General features: G+C 38.9%; 1 protein-coding gene across 1 annotated transcript in view; it reads left to right on the top strand.

Annotated features, from left to right (window-relative positions):
* The window catches only part of ntn1b (netrin 1b), an 82,364-nt gene extending 62,739 nt beyond the window's left edge, over positions 1-19,625 (top strand). Inside the window, exons 7-8 of the mRNA XM_088343221.1 lie at positions 5,625-5,699; positions 16,487-19,625. Coding sequence (XP_088199347.1) covers positions 5,625-5,699; positions 16,487-16,809 — 398 coding nt within the window. The 3' untranslated portion in view covers positions 16,810-19,625. The remainder of the gene's footprint in view (positions 1-5,624; positions 5,700-16,486) is intronic.
* The last annotated feature ends 301 nt before the right edge of the window (positions 19,626-19,926 follow it).

Genomic DNA, 19,926 nt, shown 5'->3' with positions numbered 1-19,926 from the left:
CGGGTGGCACGGCAGCTGAGTGGTTAGCGCGTACGCGGCACAGTTCTGAGGTCATGGGATCAAATCCAGCTTCCAGTGTCCCCTGCAACTGGCTGGCCACCACTTCAGGTTGTCCCCTGCCCACTGCCTGAAGATAGCTTGGAGACCCTAATGAGGTCAAGTGGTGCAGATAATGGACCGAAGGATGTTTTCACTGGATTATTCTAGCTGGTTTTAAAGTTACTTTTTCATAACTAGTTGTTACATGAGTATTTTTTCCTTCTTAGCATCTGAAAACCAAAAAAACGTAATAGCCTTTTGGAACTTTTCAATTACAGGTAACGTGCAACCTACTATACGAACCGATTCTATCAACCGGTCATAAATCTATTACGGTGGCACCATCTGCTGCCAAGATGGTATTCATTTTCTGAGTGTAGGGGTGGATCGTTGGCTGCCAAAATTGTTGTGTGTGCTGCCGGGCTGCTACGCGCTGGAGTGCCAAACATTGAATTGGAAAAATGAGCATATGCTTCCGACTCTGGCCGAATGTGGAACTACAGCTTTTGAGCCAAACTTGTATATGGCACACCTGGGGTTAATGATTTCATTCTCTTCCTTGTAGTATTTTGTCAGTGTAGCATGGAAGTGGTGAAAGTGAGAAAATACCTATTTCAAAAAAAGACCATTGCCAACCCAAACCCAAAACATATGAAAAAAGAAACTTTTATTTAAGAGTGTCTCTGAAATGCACATACTTTCACACAATGAGCTTGACAGAGGCTATTAATATGATTTAAGCAGAAGGATGGCGTCAGCAAGTAGAAAACAGCGCCTCGAAGGTATGTTCAATGAAATAAAACTTTAAAAAATATCCCCATAAAAAGCTAATTGAAATTTAGATACAATAGAATAGAATAGAACAGAATAGAATAGAATAAATTAGAAATAAAATAACACAACATAACATTAAATTAAATACAAAGTTACAAAGGACGGTATTTTACACAATGAGGAATACACCTAATGGTAATCTTAAACGTTTGGAAATATATTACATTCTGATTAAATGGTGATTCAAATAAAATCCCTCACATTATTCAAAAATGGACATTGCATAAATATTGTTAATAAAACATGGCAACTATCATATGTTTTATTTGTAATCCTTTAACCACATCAGCATGCTCCGTTTATTTGTGCCCCCCCTGTGGCGTCATTGCCTGTATTCCTCGCCTGCATAGCAACCCCTCTAAGCTTTCACCCTTAATCTGATTACATGCTTCATTTGCACCAGTTTGTATTTCAATCAAGGCCGACTGTGCAACCCAGGCTGACACTATTGTGCCTTTGCTCCTACAAGAGTCACCATGGGGCTGCAAAAGACGGTGTGCCACGGCAGTGTTTACCCATCGCTTTGGTGTCATTTTTTTGGGGGGGGAGTATGTTTCCTTTACGGCTCATTAGGTACAGGCCCTCTCTGAACTTGTTGTTTAGAGAGTTCCCTCAATTAGGCTGAGTCAGATTTAAAATGGGCCGAAAGTTTGCAACTGGTTGCCCCACTCTTAATAAACACCATGAGGGATGATACCTTTGGATTACCAAGTGTTTTGTTCATATATTTAGAATATGTTGACTTACTTTTTGCTTATGCGTTTTAAGCCCCCCTTAAAAGGATATCCTTTTGAATTATTTTAGGGTTGGAGCATTTAGGTTTCAAGTCAATATAAACCCCTGTACTCTTTTACCCCTCTCCTTGTTTTAGGATCACCACAGGATTGGATTTGGCCCTGGACTTTTTAATCAGTGTATAATCTGGGATGTCATCAGGAGATATTTGGTCAGATTTCATAGTTACACAAATGACACAAAGCTGTATATTGCCGTATCCCCTAATGACACAAGTCATAGAAGATACTTTTAACAAGTACTTTAGATAATGATAATAATAATGGATATACATTTTATTTCAAAGTGTCTTTGAGGACACCCAAGGTCACTGTACACAGAGTATAAAACCTAGAATTAAACTAACAAGCGATACATACAAAAATAAAGACCGTGTACAATTAAAAAGGGAGGCATGTGAGGTAGTTTTCTATGGCTAGGCACGTTGGAAGAGATGGGTTTTGGGTCCCAATTAGAAGATGGACAGGGTAGAATAATTTCGAAAGTCAGCTGGTAATGAATCCCGGAGTTAGGGGGCAGATCAGCTGAAAGCTCTGTTCCCCATGGAGCTGAGATGGGCAACAGGTACTGTGAGATGGAGGGAGGAAGAGGATCTTACATTAAGGCATTGATGGCAGAGGACTTCCCACAGCTTAACCGGGACAAAACAGAGGTCTTAATCACCAGTCATGAAAATCAGAGAGAGCAAGTTTTACCAAAAGTACAAAATTTTAAATCTTCACTTTGTGTTAAAAACAAGGGCGTTATCCTTTTACTCTATGCTATCTTTTATCCCATTCATAAAAAATATAACTAAAGTCTAAGTTTTATGCATTGAATATTTAAATATGCACGTATGTTGAAGTCAATTTAAATTTGATTTATGAAATCCTTTTAACACCTTTTTAAACATTTTACAATCAAGTTTGGGGAAGTCATCATTGATGTCTGAACCACTTCCTAATTACTGTTAGAAGAGATAACATTTCACTTTCTTTAGCAGAAGGGCAGGAGCTCTAGCACCACCTACCTGTGCACACCACTGATGATGAGCAATCAGGCATTTCTCAAGTAGGAGCCCCCCCACATTAGAAGCTGGGACTCCCCAAGTCATGCCGTTCAGTCTCGCTTTTTTATTCCTGCGCGGGGTGACTCATTTGCAATTCCCGACGACAAATAAAGACTTACGGCCCGACATTGTGAAGGATTGTGTGTGGGCACCACCCTCCAAATTAGAAGCCGTGTGGTCCTCCGACGACCCCGAAGAATGAGCGTGGCGCTCCTGCACGGCGCCACAATGGGGGCGTTTGTCTTCCCGACGGGAGATCGGACCTTAATGAGCGCCGCGGGTGTAATGCTTCTGAGCGCGCGGCAATTTCTCGGAGGGGCGCAATGTCAGAGTCGCCTATCAAAGGAGGAGGGTGTAATGGAGGCCCCCAGAGGCAAATAGAGGCCCAACCAGCCTCCTTCCACATTCACATGGAAATTCGGCATGCTTAATATGGACTCGTCAATTTTATTTACTTGGGAATTTCCGTTTTTTCTTTTTTTTTTTTGATGTTACATCGCCTCAATCTCACTGCAAAGCATTTCATGCAAAAAAAATGTTTTCCTGAGATACATGAATTCAATCCTCTTCAAAGCGCAAACCAAACGTCTCTTTTTTTAAGAGGGAGAAGGGGGGGCGTTTTTTCTTCTTCCATGATTACCCAGGCAACCTCATTCACACAGAGTATAATGGGGAAGAAAGGGGGCGACTGGACGAAGAGTTGGAAGATATAATGAAGTTTGTCCATATTCAGGGGAGCAGAAACTTCCCCTCCCTCGCTCAACTCCTCCCACCTTCCTGTTTTAAAACAGCCCAGCCCAGCTTTCCCACCCTCCACTAAAAGCAGCACAAGTCTACCGCGCAGATCGAGCTCGCTCAACACAAAATGATGATCTGCTTCCAATTTGTGTCAGTCAGTGGAAAGTGGAAAGAACAAATGATTTCAATTTTGATTTTTTTTAGACCTCTGGTCTCACCACCAGTTCCCTCATTATGAAACTAAAAGCAGTCGTCTCTCTCCATCCTGTCACTAAATGTAATAAATTGACGACTATTCAAAATATTCTGTGCTGTAGGATAGAACATATAGCCTTAGCCGTTGACTTCCAAACCTCATGAAGATTATCTTAAGATTAACCTAACCTCCACTGTGGCCAGCTTACTTTGGACAACGGATGCAAGAAAGTGGGACATTGGGAATCCCAATCATGGGCTTGCGGGAGGTTTATAAGGTATTTCAAATTATAGCTCAACAATATACTCCATAGTGACAACTGATAGGCAGTCTTAAAAAGGTTTAGCAATGTTTAGCAAAGTCTTAGTTCGGTCAAACTCCAATTGGCCTCCGTTCGTGACCGTAGGTGAGGGTAGAAACAAAGTTGGATCGGTAAATCAAGTGCTTTGACTTTTGGCTCAGCTTCTTTTTCACCTCAACACAACGTTACTGGTACTACATAATGACAAACGCTGCACCAATCAGTCCGTTGATCTCCCGTATCATCCTACCCTTACTCGAGGTACTTGATCTCTTCCATTTGAGGCATGATCTCCTCCCCAGCATGGAAAGAGCATGCCACTGTTTTTTGGCCGTGCACCATGGTTGTGGACTTGGAGGTGCTGATCTTAATCTATAGCATATGAATAACCTAAACTGCTTATGTGTAATAACCTGTGAAGCCCTTTGAGACTCTTTGTGATTAAGGGCTATACAAATAAAAATGACTTGACTTGACTTGGGCTAGGAACCATCAGAGTTGCATCCTCAGTGGAGCCCTGACATCCCAGATGGTTAAGGGATCTGTCAACGGTTAACTGTTATTGGGGTATGCATTGACCTTGTGTACCTCCGAATGACTAGCATATCCCTGATGGTTCGCTATCCAGATAACGGACCCAAAGTAAAAATAGTGGCTCAGGAATAGAGGAAGGCAAGCAGTAGTTGTGTACAATTGTTAAGTTTAAGATCTGCATTTTTGGCATTTTCAGAGTGAGCACCAGTATTTTTGAGGTAGGCAGACTCAATTAGAATTAAATAAATGTCCTGCAACTTACACACTGGACATTCTTATAATATTACCTAAAAACAATAATTTGAATGTTGAATATTTTATATTCATTCATTTATTTTTGGGGATCACTAGTCAAAAAATAAACACATAATCTATTCTGTCAATCAATTATTAATGTCCAGTGCAAATATGCTGGGTATGTTGAACTGTAATTGGATTTTAGGGTGAATTAAATTTGAATGTCAAGCAGAACATTCAATAGAGATACAATGATGAAGGTACTGTCCAATTTTCAAATGAACACACATTTTATCATGTGACCTCATTTTAATTAGATCGTGCCATTTTATAAAAAAACATTTAAGTATTTAGTCCTTTAAAAAAAGAATTGTCTACCGCTTGATATGCAGCATTCATTTGAAACTAAATTAAGCGGGAACATAATCACTGCCTGTTAAAAATGCGAACAAAATTAAATGGATACTCTCATTTCCCACTTTCCTTTTTTTATGACCCATCAAATAAAAAAATTGCTATGAACCAAGGGTCAACAAAAAGTGGCAACAAAGCCATTTGTGGCTTTTTGGTCCACCTTCGCTTCCTGGCGCTTTTTAAAAAATGTTTAATAATGGAAAACTATATGGTTTCTGTAGGAGGACAAACATGACACAAACACTCTTAACGTTTTCCAATGAATATAGTGTACACTGTATATATGTAATAGCGTATGTGTTGCCTTCTTTATAAGGCTTATATAAAGCTTTTAATTGTTACCGGCTCCAAACATGTTTGTTTTTTAGTCCAATACGGCGGCTCTTTTAACATTTTGGGTTGCCAACCCCTGCTATGAACCACTGTGTGATTTCATTTGCTGCACTATATAAATACATTGCCAAATGCATATTTCCTGTATTTTCCAGATTGTGAATCCCACTGTAAAGCGTTCAAAGGGAAAATGAAGATCACCATGAAGAAGTACTGCAAAAAAGACTTTGGTGAGTGATTCTATAATGCAAAATTTTGCCCAGGGCGGCAGTAGCTCGGGAGGTAGAGCGCTCGTCTTGGGATCAAGGGATCCCAGTTCGAATCCCGGCTCGTCCGTGTTACATGTCGAAGTGTCCTTGGGTAAGACACTGAACGCCTAATACCCCCAATAAGCAGGTTAGCGCCTTACATGGCTGCAAGGCCGCTATTGGGAAATGTGGAGCCCATTGTAAAGCGCTTTGGGAAGTCATTGACTTGAAAAGCGCTATACAAATGCAGATCATTTCATTTCATGCATGGAGCAAATGTCTCAAATAGTTAGAGGCGCGGAGCATCCACACCATGAACTTCTCTGCATCTGATGACTTCAACAGTGATGTACTTTCATCAGGCCTCATGTCATTACTTGCCGGTGGAAGATTCTTATGTGCGTATATTGCTACTTTATCAGGACAAAAAAACTGTTCAGATCACTGCCCCATACTATTCACATACAACCTAAAGTTGGTCTCCATTGTGCAGTCACATAAGATCCATTTTTGTCACCAATACTGGTTAAAAAAAAGGTGTGGACAGAGTTCTTAAGTAAAAATGTGACTAAGTACTTTAGCAGAGTAGGATAGAGTTGTATTTACATTCAGTTCGCTCTACCAGAGGCCTGGGTGTTTGAGGGTTCTGGGCAGTACCTTAGCTGTTCTTGGGACTGCACTCTTCTGGACTGAGGTTCCTTACAGGCTCAAGCATTTCTTTAACGAATAAAAGTACTGTATAAACGTTTTATATTATTTCTCTTTTTACAAATAACTACCGTGCCATCAAATAAAAATAAGCGGTGAGACTGTTTAGCCAACCATAAAGCAGAACACAATGCATTATGCAGATACGTGAACTAGCAAAACCTTGAAAAGTAAAACGCGTTAAAAGTAGTGATTACTAGGGATTGCTTACTTAATATATTTTTTTCAGGAGCTCAGAGTATCTGAGGTGAGATGATACATTATGGCATCATTGCTGCTTTTTTATGTGCGTGTATATGTGTTCATGAAATTGTGCTCTTCAGTATATTTCTTCATAATACTCTGGCAATTCCTACGTATCTTTGACTAGCTGGTTCAAGCAGACAAGAAACCCACAGAGGTGAATAGCAGATGAAGCATTGTGATACCTGACTTCATAAACTCAGCAGGCTGAAACAGAAAGCAAACATAATTGGGTAGGCTGGGGTGGTAGGTCTGACAAGCACATGGTCTTCCTCTATTTGCCACTTTCCTTCACCAGATTTTGTTTCACAGAGGCTAGTGCCTATCTTCTGAAGAAGAGTAAAGGAGGGATGAGCATTAATTATCATAGGAAAATTGTAAGCAGCAGATACCAGTATCATCTGAATAATCTTAAAGGGGATTTTTCTCACGAATTATGGTAGGCGACAGTAGAGTTGAACATACAAAAAACCCACATCATAATCAAAAAGGATGGAGGTTCTAACATGGCAGTATCCCCTCTCATCCCCCCGCCCCACTCCACCAACCCCTTGAGCCGCTAGTGGCACCCGGGCACGGCAATCCAACCCCCGGGAACAGCACCCACCGAGAGCTGGCCCCAGGGACCGAAGCAACGCCACCAGGACAACCAACAACCCCCAGCCCAGAGATGCAGCACGGGGCTAGCCAACCCACATATGTGAAACAGATTCTTGTTGCTTTAAACGCAAAAGATGAATCAACCCTTGGTTTATCTTAGAAATCGTTATTAAAGTTTTATATTTAATAAGAGATCATTTTTAATTGGCACTATATGAACTCTAAGTATATGCATTACCGGTAATTCCCACAAATGTATGTAAACAAACACAATCCTTCTTCAAATGCAACAAACAACAACATTTCCTTAAGCAACTTATCGAAATTTGATAAAAATACAACCAAATGGATTTCCTGAAAATACTTTAGGGCCCAATCAAAACCTCTCCAAATGATTTGTGGGTCTCCTCCTATTCTTCCAAGATGTTTTGATGAGCTTCTGCATTCAACAACCTCAAGCAGAAGTTTGCGGTAGTTGTGTCACGCAATTGCTTTGTTCTGCTTTGCTATGGTCCTTTCTTTTGAAGTGATGACATTCGCTCCTGAAAAGAATTATTGTTTGGAATTTAGAGAGACAGGGAAACATTATTTCTGGATTTTACAACCAAAACCTCTGTAGTACTTCAGAAAACGCCACACTGTAGGGTTGGGCGATACTGAGAGTTTTAGTATTGATCTGATCCAAGGGAATACATGGAAGTACCAATCGATACCGATCCGATACCAATACTTTTTGTTTGGAAATGTCATGATCATTAAATAGTTGAACCCTCCCGCTTCAGTTAGTTTATAATTACAACTAGCATAGCACAAATTTATCAGGCATTGAAAATGTTCCAGTTTTTATTAAACAACTACAATTCAAACGTTAACAGTGTAAGAAAAAAACAAAAGACAAAGACAAAAAACAGGAGAGTCTAATAAAAAAGAAGCAATGTAACAAAAATACAAAAATAACAATGCAAACATGTCAACTACACTTGCCGTTGCACAATATTTTAAAAATAAAGTCGTAAAGTACAAATAGTGTTAACAATACAATCTTAAAAACCCGTTAACAGTATAAATAAGAAATGCTTCTACACTACAATAGTTGCTACAGGGCAAAAGTCAAAACAAAATAACTGCAATGTAACGAACAAGCGCTTTTGGCTCTTTTTCCAGATTGACAACGGATTTACAGGTTTTTTGTTCAGGGACAGTAAGATGTTTACATATTTGGTTGCTTTCTGTAGTGTCAACTTTTTCATGTGTTTGTAATTTGCCACAGTAGCAGAAAACTTTACCACACAAATGACGCCTTACATGTTCCTTTTCTGTTGTTGAAAAAAAAGTCCACACCGCGCTGTATTTCTTATTTTCCTCTGTCATATTTAGCTTGTCAGTCACACTAACAGGCATGAACTTAGAGAGCGGCCAAGGGCATTGGATGAGAGAGAAGGACTGTGCTCTGTACATATCGAAGCGGCGCTTTGAGGACACTGTTGAAGAAGTGAAGTATCAGTTCCAGGACAGTAGAATTGATCCAATTGCTTACTGTCGATACTATGGATATTTGGATCTTAGATTAGATTTTAATAAAATAACAAAAATAATTTCATTTTGCCCTTGTGAATTGATAAAATTTCATTAAAAAGAATGTTATTCCACTTTGAATCTGTCATTATTTTGTAATATCGAATCGAATTTGGCCATGAAAATTGCAACTATAGTTTTTATATAATATATATTTCACTTAATATTTAGAAAAATATATCATAGCCAAAAATGTTGCTGAATGTATCTTATAAAGTACTTTTCTATTGTGGAATCAAAGGATTTTGTTGGTATTTTTTGGAAGTGCCTTGACACTAAACCTAACGAAATACACTCGCGGAGGCGAGTGTACAACTGTGTACCTTTTTTTTAATACAAATCGGTCCAGCTGTTTTGAAGCCTATACGTCACATACAAACACACACACACACACACACCCACACACACACGGACAAATCACGATTTGTAAAAAAGTTTAGAATTAGATGTTCTCACAATCGTCACACATTTTCTGTGACGAACCGACCCAGCCCCTCAACAGAGAAGGGAAAAGTTATGTAGCCCTCACTGGAAAAAGTTTAGGACCCTTGCAGTTTATGACTCATTTGTTGTTTTTGTATGGGAGGACCCCTTCAAGTCAGGCAGAGTCAAACAAGTCAGACAATTCCTGCTGGTTGTCCCCCTGAAATTTCTGTAGAAGGAGATGATTCCTCCTGGAGCCTTTTTTCCTATAGTGCCATCTCATTTTCTTTTGGGTTTAATTCATTTCTCAGGCCTGTCGCCTTACTTTTATTGCTCTGGCCCCGATTAGCAGGCGGGGGTTGCACGGCCATGCCGACAACCCCAGGGGTCACGGGAAGGGGCCTTCTGTTTAAACACAGTTGCGCGTTCTGCCGTCAGTGAACATTCCTCGGGGCGCAAACAGGTGTTAAATTAAGCAGACGTGACGGATGGCCGCTTTGGAGAGAAAGAAATATGTTTTGTTGATTCCATCTTTGGTTTTCAACGCTGCCGTCGCTACGGAGACGGCCGCCACAAAGGGATTATTTTCTCGCCTGACGTCCTCCTCGGAACATACGTTCCCTCCCTCGTGCACAGCCTGGAGAACAATGAATCAAAGCCTCGCGTGTTTACCGACGTGCCGGGGTTGCGGTCAAAGGCGCAGGAACCCCCTTGGTGACTTCGTCCAAGCTAGCAGGTGTCTTGTGGTGCTCTCAGCTGATAACCGGATGAGATGGTGGTCTTCACTAGGGGGAGACGATAAAGGAATTTTGCGTAGCGATCCGATTCAAGTAGGCAAATACAAGGTAGTATTGATTGATACTTACCCAATACTGATCAGGGCTGCAAAAACAAACTGATAAAATCCATCATTAAAAGCGTTGGCAATGATTTTCTTCATCGATTCGATGTCATGTGATTAATTCACCAATCAGCTCGTTAAAATCATTGCAAATAAGAGTGAATTGAATTGTCACATTGCGAGGAACTGCTTGTAGTGTCACTTAAATCCAGCAGAGGGCGACTCAAGACCACATTTTATCGTGCAACCTTCTTCTGGGTTAGCGACGAACCTCTAGTGGCACTTTGACCGGACAAAGTGCGCCTCAAGTCGTATTTTGATGCAAGAATGAATGAATGGCCTTAATTGTCATTATACAAGTATAATGAAATTGGAGGGCTTCTCTTTTTAGTGCAATTAAAACAAATTAAAAAGCTAAACATGTCCAAAAGGCTAAAAACGTAAAAAAAAAGCATCGACAAAATACGATGTTTTCTGGATCTTACATATTTGCAGGTGTATAGCATAAATTTGTATGTATTTTTATTTATTGTCAAACTATTTGAAAAAAACACTTGGATTTTTTTTATTGTTCCATAATATAGACAATTCTGTTGCCATGTGCAATATTTTTCTATCTTTCCAAAACGTCAATAGTTGAATTAAATCGAGGAAATTAAAAACTTTTTTACATGAAAAAAAGTAATTCATCGATTGATAAAGAAGTATATGGTCAGAAAGATAGTTGTGAAATATAACCTTGTAATATTTATTGAACCTCACCAACAACAGTAACAAGTGCAACAAAAACAGAAAACAGTATAATAAAATAACAATCAGCCTGTACGTGAACACACCCAAAACCATTTGTGAAAACGTACGTAAACACAAAAAATGTACATAAATACTCACAAAAAACGTACGTGATGCACCGCTTTTGACCGTCAGTAAAGTTAACGTCATTGCAAACTCAAAATAAAAAAACATTAGTCAGACAACTTCGTTGGAAAAAAATAACGCCATTAAGTGAGGGCGTTACTCATAAGGCTGTTATCCCCAATTCTGTTGCTCAGTATCGATAATATCGATATTCGGATCGTTACGCCCACCCTTAGTTGCCGTGGAGTGAGCCTCGATGTCATTAGCCCGTTGATGGCACGCCGTGTCGAGCCGAAGTGCCATAGTTGAGACAGTTTAATCTGGCGGGAGCTTTGGCCGCCGGCTCGTCTCATTTGGCAGCCGTGGTGCGATTTCGCATTTATGGGTCCCTCTCACAAAACTTTTGTTTTTCCTCCCCAATTCCTATTTTGCCATACACAGTCTTTGACCCGCCGCTGAGTGAGCCTCTTTTGCCGGCGGCTATTTAGTTTCCGGGCGAGTGGCTGGACGTGTGGGGATTTGTGCCTGTTTGAACACAAAGTGAGAAGATACTCAAGAGGAAGAAAGGTGAAGGATACGAAGAGGAAGCGAGACAAGGACGCGGCGGAGGAGAGGGCGCTGTCTCCAGTAGATTCTCACGCTGGGGAGTTGGATAGGGCTCTGGGAGCAGAACGGGGATCGTTCACTAGGTTCTGATCGTCCTAGAAGTTATTCTGTGGCTGGGAAGACAAACAGTGGCCTCTCCTCCCGACCCTCCCTCTTCACGCGGCCTTTATGTGTGCGGATGAAGGAGAGGGCCGCGACTGAATGGCAGGGCTGTGAGAGCTTGATTTCCTGTGCCCAACAAACCTTCTTTCTTCTGATATTGTGTGCGATATTGTGCATTCACACATATGCGGCCGTTGGCCCCACTCCGTCCTGTTTGCCTCATTCGAATCAGCTGGCCATCATCTCCAAAAAGTCATTTTGTTGAGCCAGAGATGCAAAGATCTTGGAATGTGTCATGCAATAATCAGATAAGAGTTACGAAGACGCAAAAATGCATATTACAGTGATACCTACACATGCAAGCTTAATTTCTTCCAAGATCGTGCCAGTATCTCGAATTGCTCATGTAACCAACAAATGTTCCCGATATGAATTCATTTAAAACCATTTACAGTAATCCCTTATTCTTCCTAGGTTCCAAAAACGACCTGTGATAGCCAGAACCGCCAAGTAGAAATCTTTACTTATTTATTTAATTATGCAATTAGGTATTACTCAAGAATGAACCCAATCTACAGTATTTGTTTAACAAATAGAAGTACTGTACTTAATGATATATTTTTTTACCACAGAATTATCTTCTGTCAAATTATCATTTTAAAATTCTCTTACTGTTTTATTGCTCAACTGTGTGGATTAACTACCTGTTACACTTTAATTTACATGATACTTTCCTGGCATCATGTGGACGTTATGGAAAACTATACTTACCTTCCACTTCTGTCCTACAGAAACCGTATGTTTTTCATTATCGAACATTTTTGAAAAAAGGCTAGGGAGCCACTAGGCAGTGCCTGTGGCTGCAGTGCAAGTTCAGCAGGGAGAAAGGTCCGACTTTTTTTTACAACTTTTTTGGCAATAGAAAACATCTTCCACTGTTTAGCCAATCACGATGCAGACCACAATGCACTATGAAAATCCGCGAAGTAGCAAAAACACAGTAAGTAAACCACTATACAGCAAGTGATTACTGTGATTTGTTCCCGGCCTTCTAAAAGCATCCAAAATTACCCTAAATAGCTATAAAACACATTTTCACGGTCACTAGTAACCGATTCAAATAGAGATTGAACATCGAAATACAGTAATAAGATAAATAAGACGATGTTAACAAAATAAAATGCGATTTCCTTCATGAACACTTATCTTGGAGGGAGTCTGCTGTTGCAAACCGAGGTTTATGCGTGGTGCGAATGGAGTAACATAGCACACTGTTTATGATACTCAAGGTTGACAGGGTTACCTTAAAAATGTAATCAGATACAGTTACTAGTTACCTGATTAAAAATGTAACCAGTAACGTAATCCAAGTACTTCTCTGTCTCTCTAGTGCCCGTAATTGAAATTACGTTAACTACAATTTGTCTATCGCATTATGTATGTGTATATATACTTTTTTTTAAAAATTGTAATCCTGCAAAATAATCCTTATTTGAAACATGTATACCTGTTATTTGATTAGGTCTTTTTTTCTTTTACTGTAACGGAAAACAATTAAAACTTTTTTGTATCCTAATTGCGTAACACCGTTACATGTATTCTGTTATTCCCCAAGACTGGTTACATGGAACGCAAATGAAGCAATAACATGATTCCAAGCACATTCATCTGTTTTTTTAAGAATTTTCTTGTCAGTCCAGCCAGTGTTCTTAAGATGAGAATTGTTCGCACTCTTTTAAATAAATATGAATTACACAGCTGAAATGAAAGCCATATTTGGAGGCACATGAAGGCCAGATCCGCTGCAGAGACGCATCTCTGTTGCCGCAATTAAAGTAATGAGAAGAAACATTCTGTTTGGCTCCGGCGGCAAAGAAGCTGTAACTCTTCTCTCACGAGAAGTTAAACTTCAGCAGACAGTTGTGCTGCCAATCAATGTTTGTTTGTCTTGTAGTTAAAATGCTTTCAGCAGTGTTCATTTTACCTCTGAAAAGTGATGGGTCCCAGGGACTCGCGTGCTCAAAAATCTATGGGTCCCAACAGAGATCTATGGGTCCCCAAAATTTAGTGTTATCGAGGTTGAAATTGTAAATCGGCGACAAATATATAATATAAATCTATATATTCATTCAGTTTTAATCATCACAGTTTATTGGTAATACAAATCAGTTATCACTTTAAGACTTTTCAGTTCACAACAATAATGTACATTATACAAAATAATATTGCTGAAATAATTATCGTAATCTATATTTTCATTCAGTTTTAATCATCACGGTTAATTGGTAATACAAAGCAGTTATCACTTCAGATTTTTCAGTTCACAATATTGTACATTATACAAAACAATATTGCTGAAATATTAATGTATATTTTCATTCAGTTTTAATCATCACAGTTAATTGGTAATACAAAGCAGTTTGATGTTGTATCCGTTCATACGTGCCTCTCTCTTCCTGCAGCAACGGAATTTCCATAGCTAATTTGTGGTTTTTCATTGTCGTTTTGCCGATCCAATGTGCTTTTCTGGGAGTTTGTATTGCGAAATGATTTATGCAATCCATTTTTTTTTGTCACGCTGGGTACATGTAGCCTCCATTATCATCCTCCTCATAGCGTAACCAGGAATATAATTTAGTCCATTTTGGCAGAAAAGTCCTTTACTTGCTAGGAGTATTCATTTGTTTATTTTCTTTCGTCGAATCATTCGCTTCAACACACATGTTTTCCTTGCCTCCGTGATCTTCCGAAGAATTTCTCCGACGTTTTTTCGTGCCGGAATTTTTGCTGTTGTTAGCACTTTCTGCATTATGTTTCGACTTATTACTGACACTGAATAAATTACCAATTTTGTGTTGATTTTCACCTAATACTAATTGTTTTTTCGGAGGAATACTTAACCTTCACATTCACTCGACGACAACCACCACAACAATGACGTAATCTCGAAGCAATGAGATCTCGTTTGCCGAGATCGGCGTGCAGACGAAAACTCGAACCACGAGACCAAAACAACAATGGCGGATCTGCCTGACAAAAAGTTTGGAGTGCGGTAAATTGTTGTTAAAAAAAAGTAATCGGGTAATAATGACAATTTTGTGTCCAAAAAGTTGCGTCCCGGGGATGCACGTTGATTTGACACTATCCGTCCCCAGCAAAAATGATGCGTCTAGCACGCAGGGACGTGGGCAAACGAGAATACTGTTTCAGTAACCTTAGGGTACTTACACACGATCAACCTAAATATAATATTTTAATGAACTTCCTATTTGGAAAATTATTATTTAGCGGAGGGGTGTCCAACTCATTTTCATCAAGCACCACCTCAGCGTAATGGCTGTCCTCAAAGGGCCTGATGTAGCTTATAAATGTATCTAAATGCAATAGTTATGTAAAGTAAATTTAACTCCTCATTCATTACAGTCATTTCATCATCATCTTATATATATTATTGTTGAGTTGGTACTATTTGAATGTGTTTTTCAGCTGTTTATGTTATACTAGGATGCTTTTAGGAGGCTGGGAACAGACTAATTTATTTACAGTTTTTCGTATGCGGAACGTTTGCTTGAAATATGAGCAAGTCTAGATACAAGCACGATCAGGAAACATTTTTAGGATTATTTATTTCTCAATCCCACCCATTGGCATCAAAACAAAATACTGCCGTTTAGTGACACTGGCCCGTCACTTTGAGGAAATCACAGTCAACAAGCTATGTGTAAATTGTAGTGTTTTGTCGAAGCACTCTTTTGACCTGTTTATTTTTAAATGCGCCGACATTTTAAGCTCTCGCAAATGAAAAAAAATGATGTGGTGGCCCACATTTTGCCCGCGAGCCATGAGTTTGACTCATGTGGTTTAGAAAAACCTTGGCAAAATGAAAACCTCAAACCTCAAAACTATGCTTCTGTAATTCAAATGTCTTGTCCTGGAAAACAGAGATTAATCGATGTTTGGTCAAGTCAACATTTTCCAAAGCAAACATATGAGTAAATTCATAAACGAAATTGTGTTCAACATAAAACCTTTTGAAGAAATGCCTGACAGATGTTCATAGTTCTTGGCAGGAGAGCCTTTCTTGTAAATTAACGGACAACACAGATGACTTAGTTTTGTTCTTTCAGTATAAAAAAAGTTACCGCATGTTGTCATTTGAATTGCTGTGAAAATCAAAAGAGGGCAATAAAGAAAAAGGTATGTTACAGTATCTGAAGTTCACGATTGAAGACCTAAGCCTGAAGCTTAGTCTGGAGTTCTACCACAGAAACCACAACAGAAAACTTCAAATGTTCGAGAATGTTTGATTCTACCAGTAGACAGTCAGATGGCACGGAGAATTGAAGTCATCCAAGGTACATGTACTGAACATTGAATGGAGCATTTTTTACAGTGCTTCATACTGTACATCGGTACGCCACAGTCAAAACGGCATTCGATTGACAATTGTTGAATGACATACTGCCGACACAGCAAAAACTCAAGTCAAACGATTACAAAAAATAGAAACTACCGAAGAATGAAACAATAAAATGAATGAATGAACTAGAATGGCTGTGCGACATTAGAAAAGTCTTTCTAGGTGGAAAAATGCAGAGTCATTAAAACCAAATATATATATTAAATATTTGCTTCGGGCTCTGTCCCTCAAATCAAGTAAATTGGCCGGGCTCCGGCTGTTTCGGGCTAGAATACCTTCGCGCCCGAGTTGGGTTGGGACGGATTTTTTTAGGCCCGATTTGACCTGTAATGGCAAATCTACAGTCCAGTGTCTTTTCCATCCTTAAATACTTGTTTTGCTGTCTTCTCTCAGCTGTTCAAGTCCACGTTCTGAAAGGGGACAAGGCAGGCGAGTGGTGGAAGTTCACCGTCAACATCATATCAGTCTACAAACAGGGCGAGCAGCGCATCCGGCGCGGGGACCAGCTTCTGTGGGTGCGTGCCAAGGACTTGGCCTGCAAGTGTCCCAAAATCAAACCTGGCAGGAAATATCTCCTCATGGGTTCGGATGAGGACGACTCCCCCGGGCAAAGCGGAGTGGTGGCGGACAAGGGGAGCCTGCTCATCCCTTGGAAGGACCTTTGGGGGCGCCGACTTCGGAAGTTCCAGCAGCGCGACAAGAGAGGGAAATGCTAGATGGTGGATGAAAAATCTGATTTGTAAAGAACTGGAAGAAGCAGTGCTAGAAAAGTAGGAGGGGTGACTGAGGGTGACTTCATAAAAAGAAAAATGTGAAGGAGCTTATAATATGGTCATTCTGTTCCTGAGTGTCTGTTTGCAGAGTTTGCACCTGATGTTACATCGTAATACATTCAAATCCTTTAAACCTCTGTGATTTTGCTCTCAAGAAAATGTCCTAAATTGATGTTATCCTCCTAGAGTCAATTGATAAACACCTCTAGTTCCTCAAATGTTGCAAAAAAAATGCAAAACATGCTACCACAGGCCCTCTCTTATGAACAACAGGTTTCCTTGTGAACTCTGCAGTGTAAAGTAATGTGATGTGCATACATAGACCCAAGATAGATGTGCTAGCATCAACTAGATATAGAACAGACACGGCAACCCTGCACTTACTTTGACTAGTGGACTTTTTAGAGCATATGAGATATGTTCATATTCCTTCTTAAATGGCTTTTAAACCCTATTTGCCATTTGATGCAAAAAACATGTATAGTTACTTATAATGCGTGTGTGATATTAACTATTGGAACGTGCCACTTGTACAGATAATAATTTTTCTTTCCCTGATAAATTGTTTTGAATGTATGTGTGTATTACTTTTTTATGAGAAACCAACCTGTTAACTTTATTATCACCTAACCTGTTTTTTAGTTGTATAATGATATAATCAAATCACACAACAAGTAACCAATTTGTGACATAAGTGTGTAGTGAGATAAAGCCCCTTCGATCTTTCTTACTGTATTTATTTCACAAAACAAGTGTTTTAACATTGTGTTAGGTGCACCGCTGCACACGCTTCATACAGTGAATAAAAGTTGTATTATTTTTGGGATGGGAGTCTAAATGACCTTGACCTGCTGAAGACTGTTCTTTTAAATTGAAACTTCAAATACAGTTGTTGTTCTGTAGTTGATGCTTCTTTTTTACAGGGACTGTAAGAATCATTTCACCGCAAGTTGTCACTATATTATGTCGTGCAACAGAAAACGAGTGCTATAAAGCACAAGGAAAAATACATACGATGGAGATTCTGAGCGACCAAACTCGATTTAAATTTTTTATATTTTTTTCCAGACTTTCACGAGGTTTTCGGTTTCAATTATGTTAGCTCCCTCTATAGTATGAATAAGTTAAATAAATGCAAAAGCCTCGATGTAAGAGTATTTTAAAAATGTACTTCTATGATTTTATATCAAGGGTTGGCAACCTGGTCCTCAAGGGCCTTAGAAGTTTCTCTGATTCAACTTTTTAAACAATACAGACACTGCCCTACTTACGAACGAGATCGTTGGTAAGTTGAATTTGTTCGTATGTTGCTTCAGTGCTATATTTTGTATGTTTATGGTTTATATAAGTATGTTAAAAGCTTGTATACGTAACCTGTTTGTTTTGTACTAAAAATAAATGTTTCATAAAATAATATGCTCTATAAAGATAAATAAAGTTAAGTTTAACTTACTTTTGGAAGATGAGCTTCAACTTAGGCGACTTCCCCCTCCGTGTTAAAAAGTGGCTGAAAAAAAGTGATCCAACCATTTTCTCAACAGCATCAAGCTTTCTTATTCCAATTTCTTTTCAAAAGAAGCGACTCACCTCTTCTCTACACTTTACACCAACCATATTGAATGGATGCACGACATATTAAACAACAAAAATGTCTTAGCGCGCTGGAGATACAGTATAGTATGTTTACACATGAACTAGGAAGAGGATTTCTTCTTCAGAGTGGATGCTGGCTGACCTCTCACAGCGCCATACACCGGTAGTGGCGGAATGAAGCACTAGAGTAATGTCCTGTACCCTGAAAAAGGTGCACACAATACAAAATGTAACTTATAGCAATGTCCGGAGATTTTTCGACATCTCAAATAAAATGATCGTATCGACCGTTTTTCACATGTCGAACGGTCGTAAGTAGGGGAGCGTCTGTATTCTTTTTTTTTAATGGATTCAATTTATTACCACTAGGATATTCTAAAATATAAACATTGTCCCTTTAATATTTGTTCTCCATCCGCCGAAGTCGTAAGCCAAACCAAATACACACAAAAGAAAACTCTTTAAAATAAGTAGGGTCCCTTGTATTTCTAGGAAACACAATCTAAAATAAACTATCAAGGATCGAACAAAACACTACAGTAAAATGAAGATGGGTGACTGCTGGCTGTATTTTTATTTGGTTTTATATGTGGAGTAATAAATTAACAGATTTTACGCAGTGCATCACCGAAGAGCAGCATGCACATGTGAAGAATGTAATGACTCCCCCACCACCCCCTAATTTAAGACTTCTTTTCTTGCAAAATAAGTTTAACTTCCGTTATTGAACATTTTTCTCAAAAGGGGTCACTTTTTCTTTGAAAATGCGGACTAAAAGTTTCCATGTATTCATTTTCATTCTTCGGCGAACACTGGTGGAAAATTGAAAAGGTGGTTAAATATCTTTTAATACTAATATATCATGTCTATCAGAGGAATATATTTAATGATGTGTGAATCACCGCCGCTTTTTGTGCGCATTTTTTTCTTTGTTTTCATTCTATTTCTTTTTTTACTTTTATTACGTTGACATTGGATTATAATAGATGGCTGAAATGAAAAGTATTGACTTGTCGTTGCTAGTTGAACCGCTTGATGTAATGAAAGTAATTTCAACAGAAATAAAGCTCTTTGGAAAAAAAATAGAACTTGTGCTGGAAAAATGTACAATTTGTGTCTTTTTACAATGCAAAATAACTGCATCGATTAAATACCCATGAAATATGTTTTCATTTTGACATTTTAATTGTTTAATATATCGTGCATCCATTCAATATGGTTGGTGTAAAGAAGAGGCGAGCTGTTTCTTTCTAAATGAAAATGGAATAAGAAAGCTTGATGTGGTTGAAAAAATGGTTGGATCACTTTTTTTGGCCACTTTCTACCACGGAGGAAGTCTTGAAGCTCATCTTCATAAAGGAAGTTAAACTTAACTTTATTTATCTTTATAGAGCATATTATTTTATGAAATGTTTATTTTTTAGTACAAAACAATACAGATTACTTATACAAGCCTTAAACATACGT

The sequence above is a fragment of the Urocampus carinirostris genome, chromosome 1 (genome assembly GCF_059441175.1).
Source record: "Urocampus carinirostris isolate Australia breed hairy pipefish chromosome 1, RoL_Ucar_1.0, whole genome shotgun sequence".
Lineage (NCBI taxonomy): Eukaryota > Metazoa > Chordata > Actinopteri > Syngnathiformes > Syngnathidae > Urocampus > Urocampus carinirostris.
This window is presented reverse-complemented; position numbering and strand designations above follow the sequence as displayed.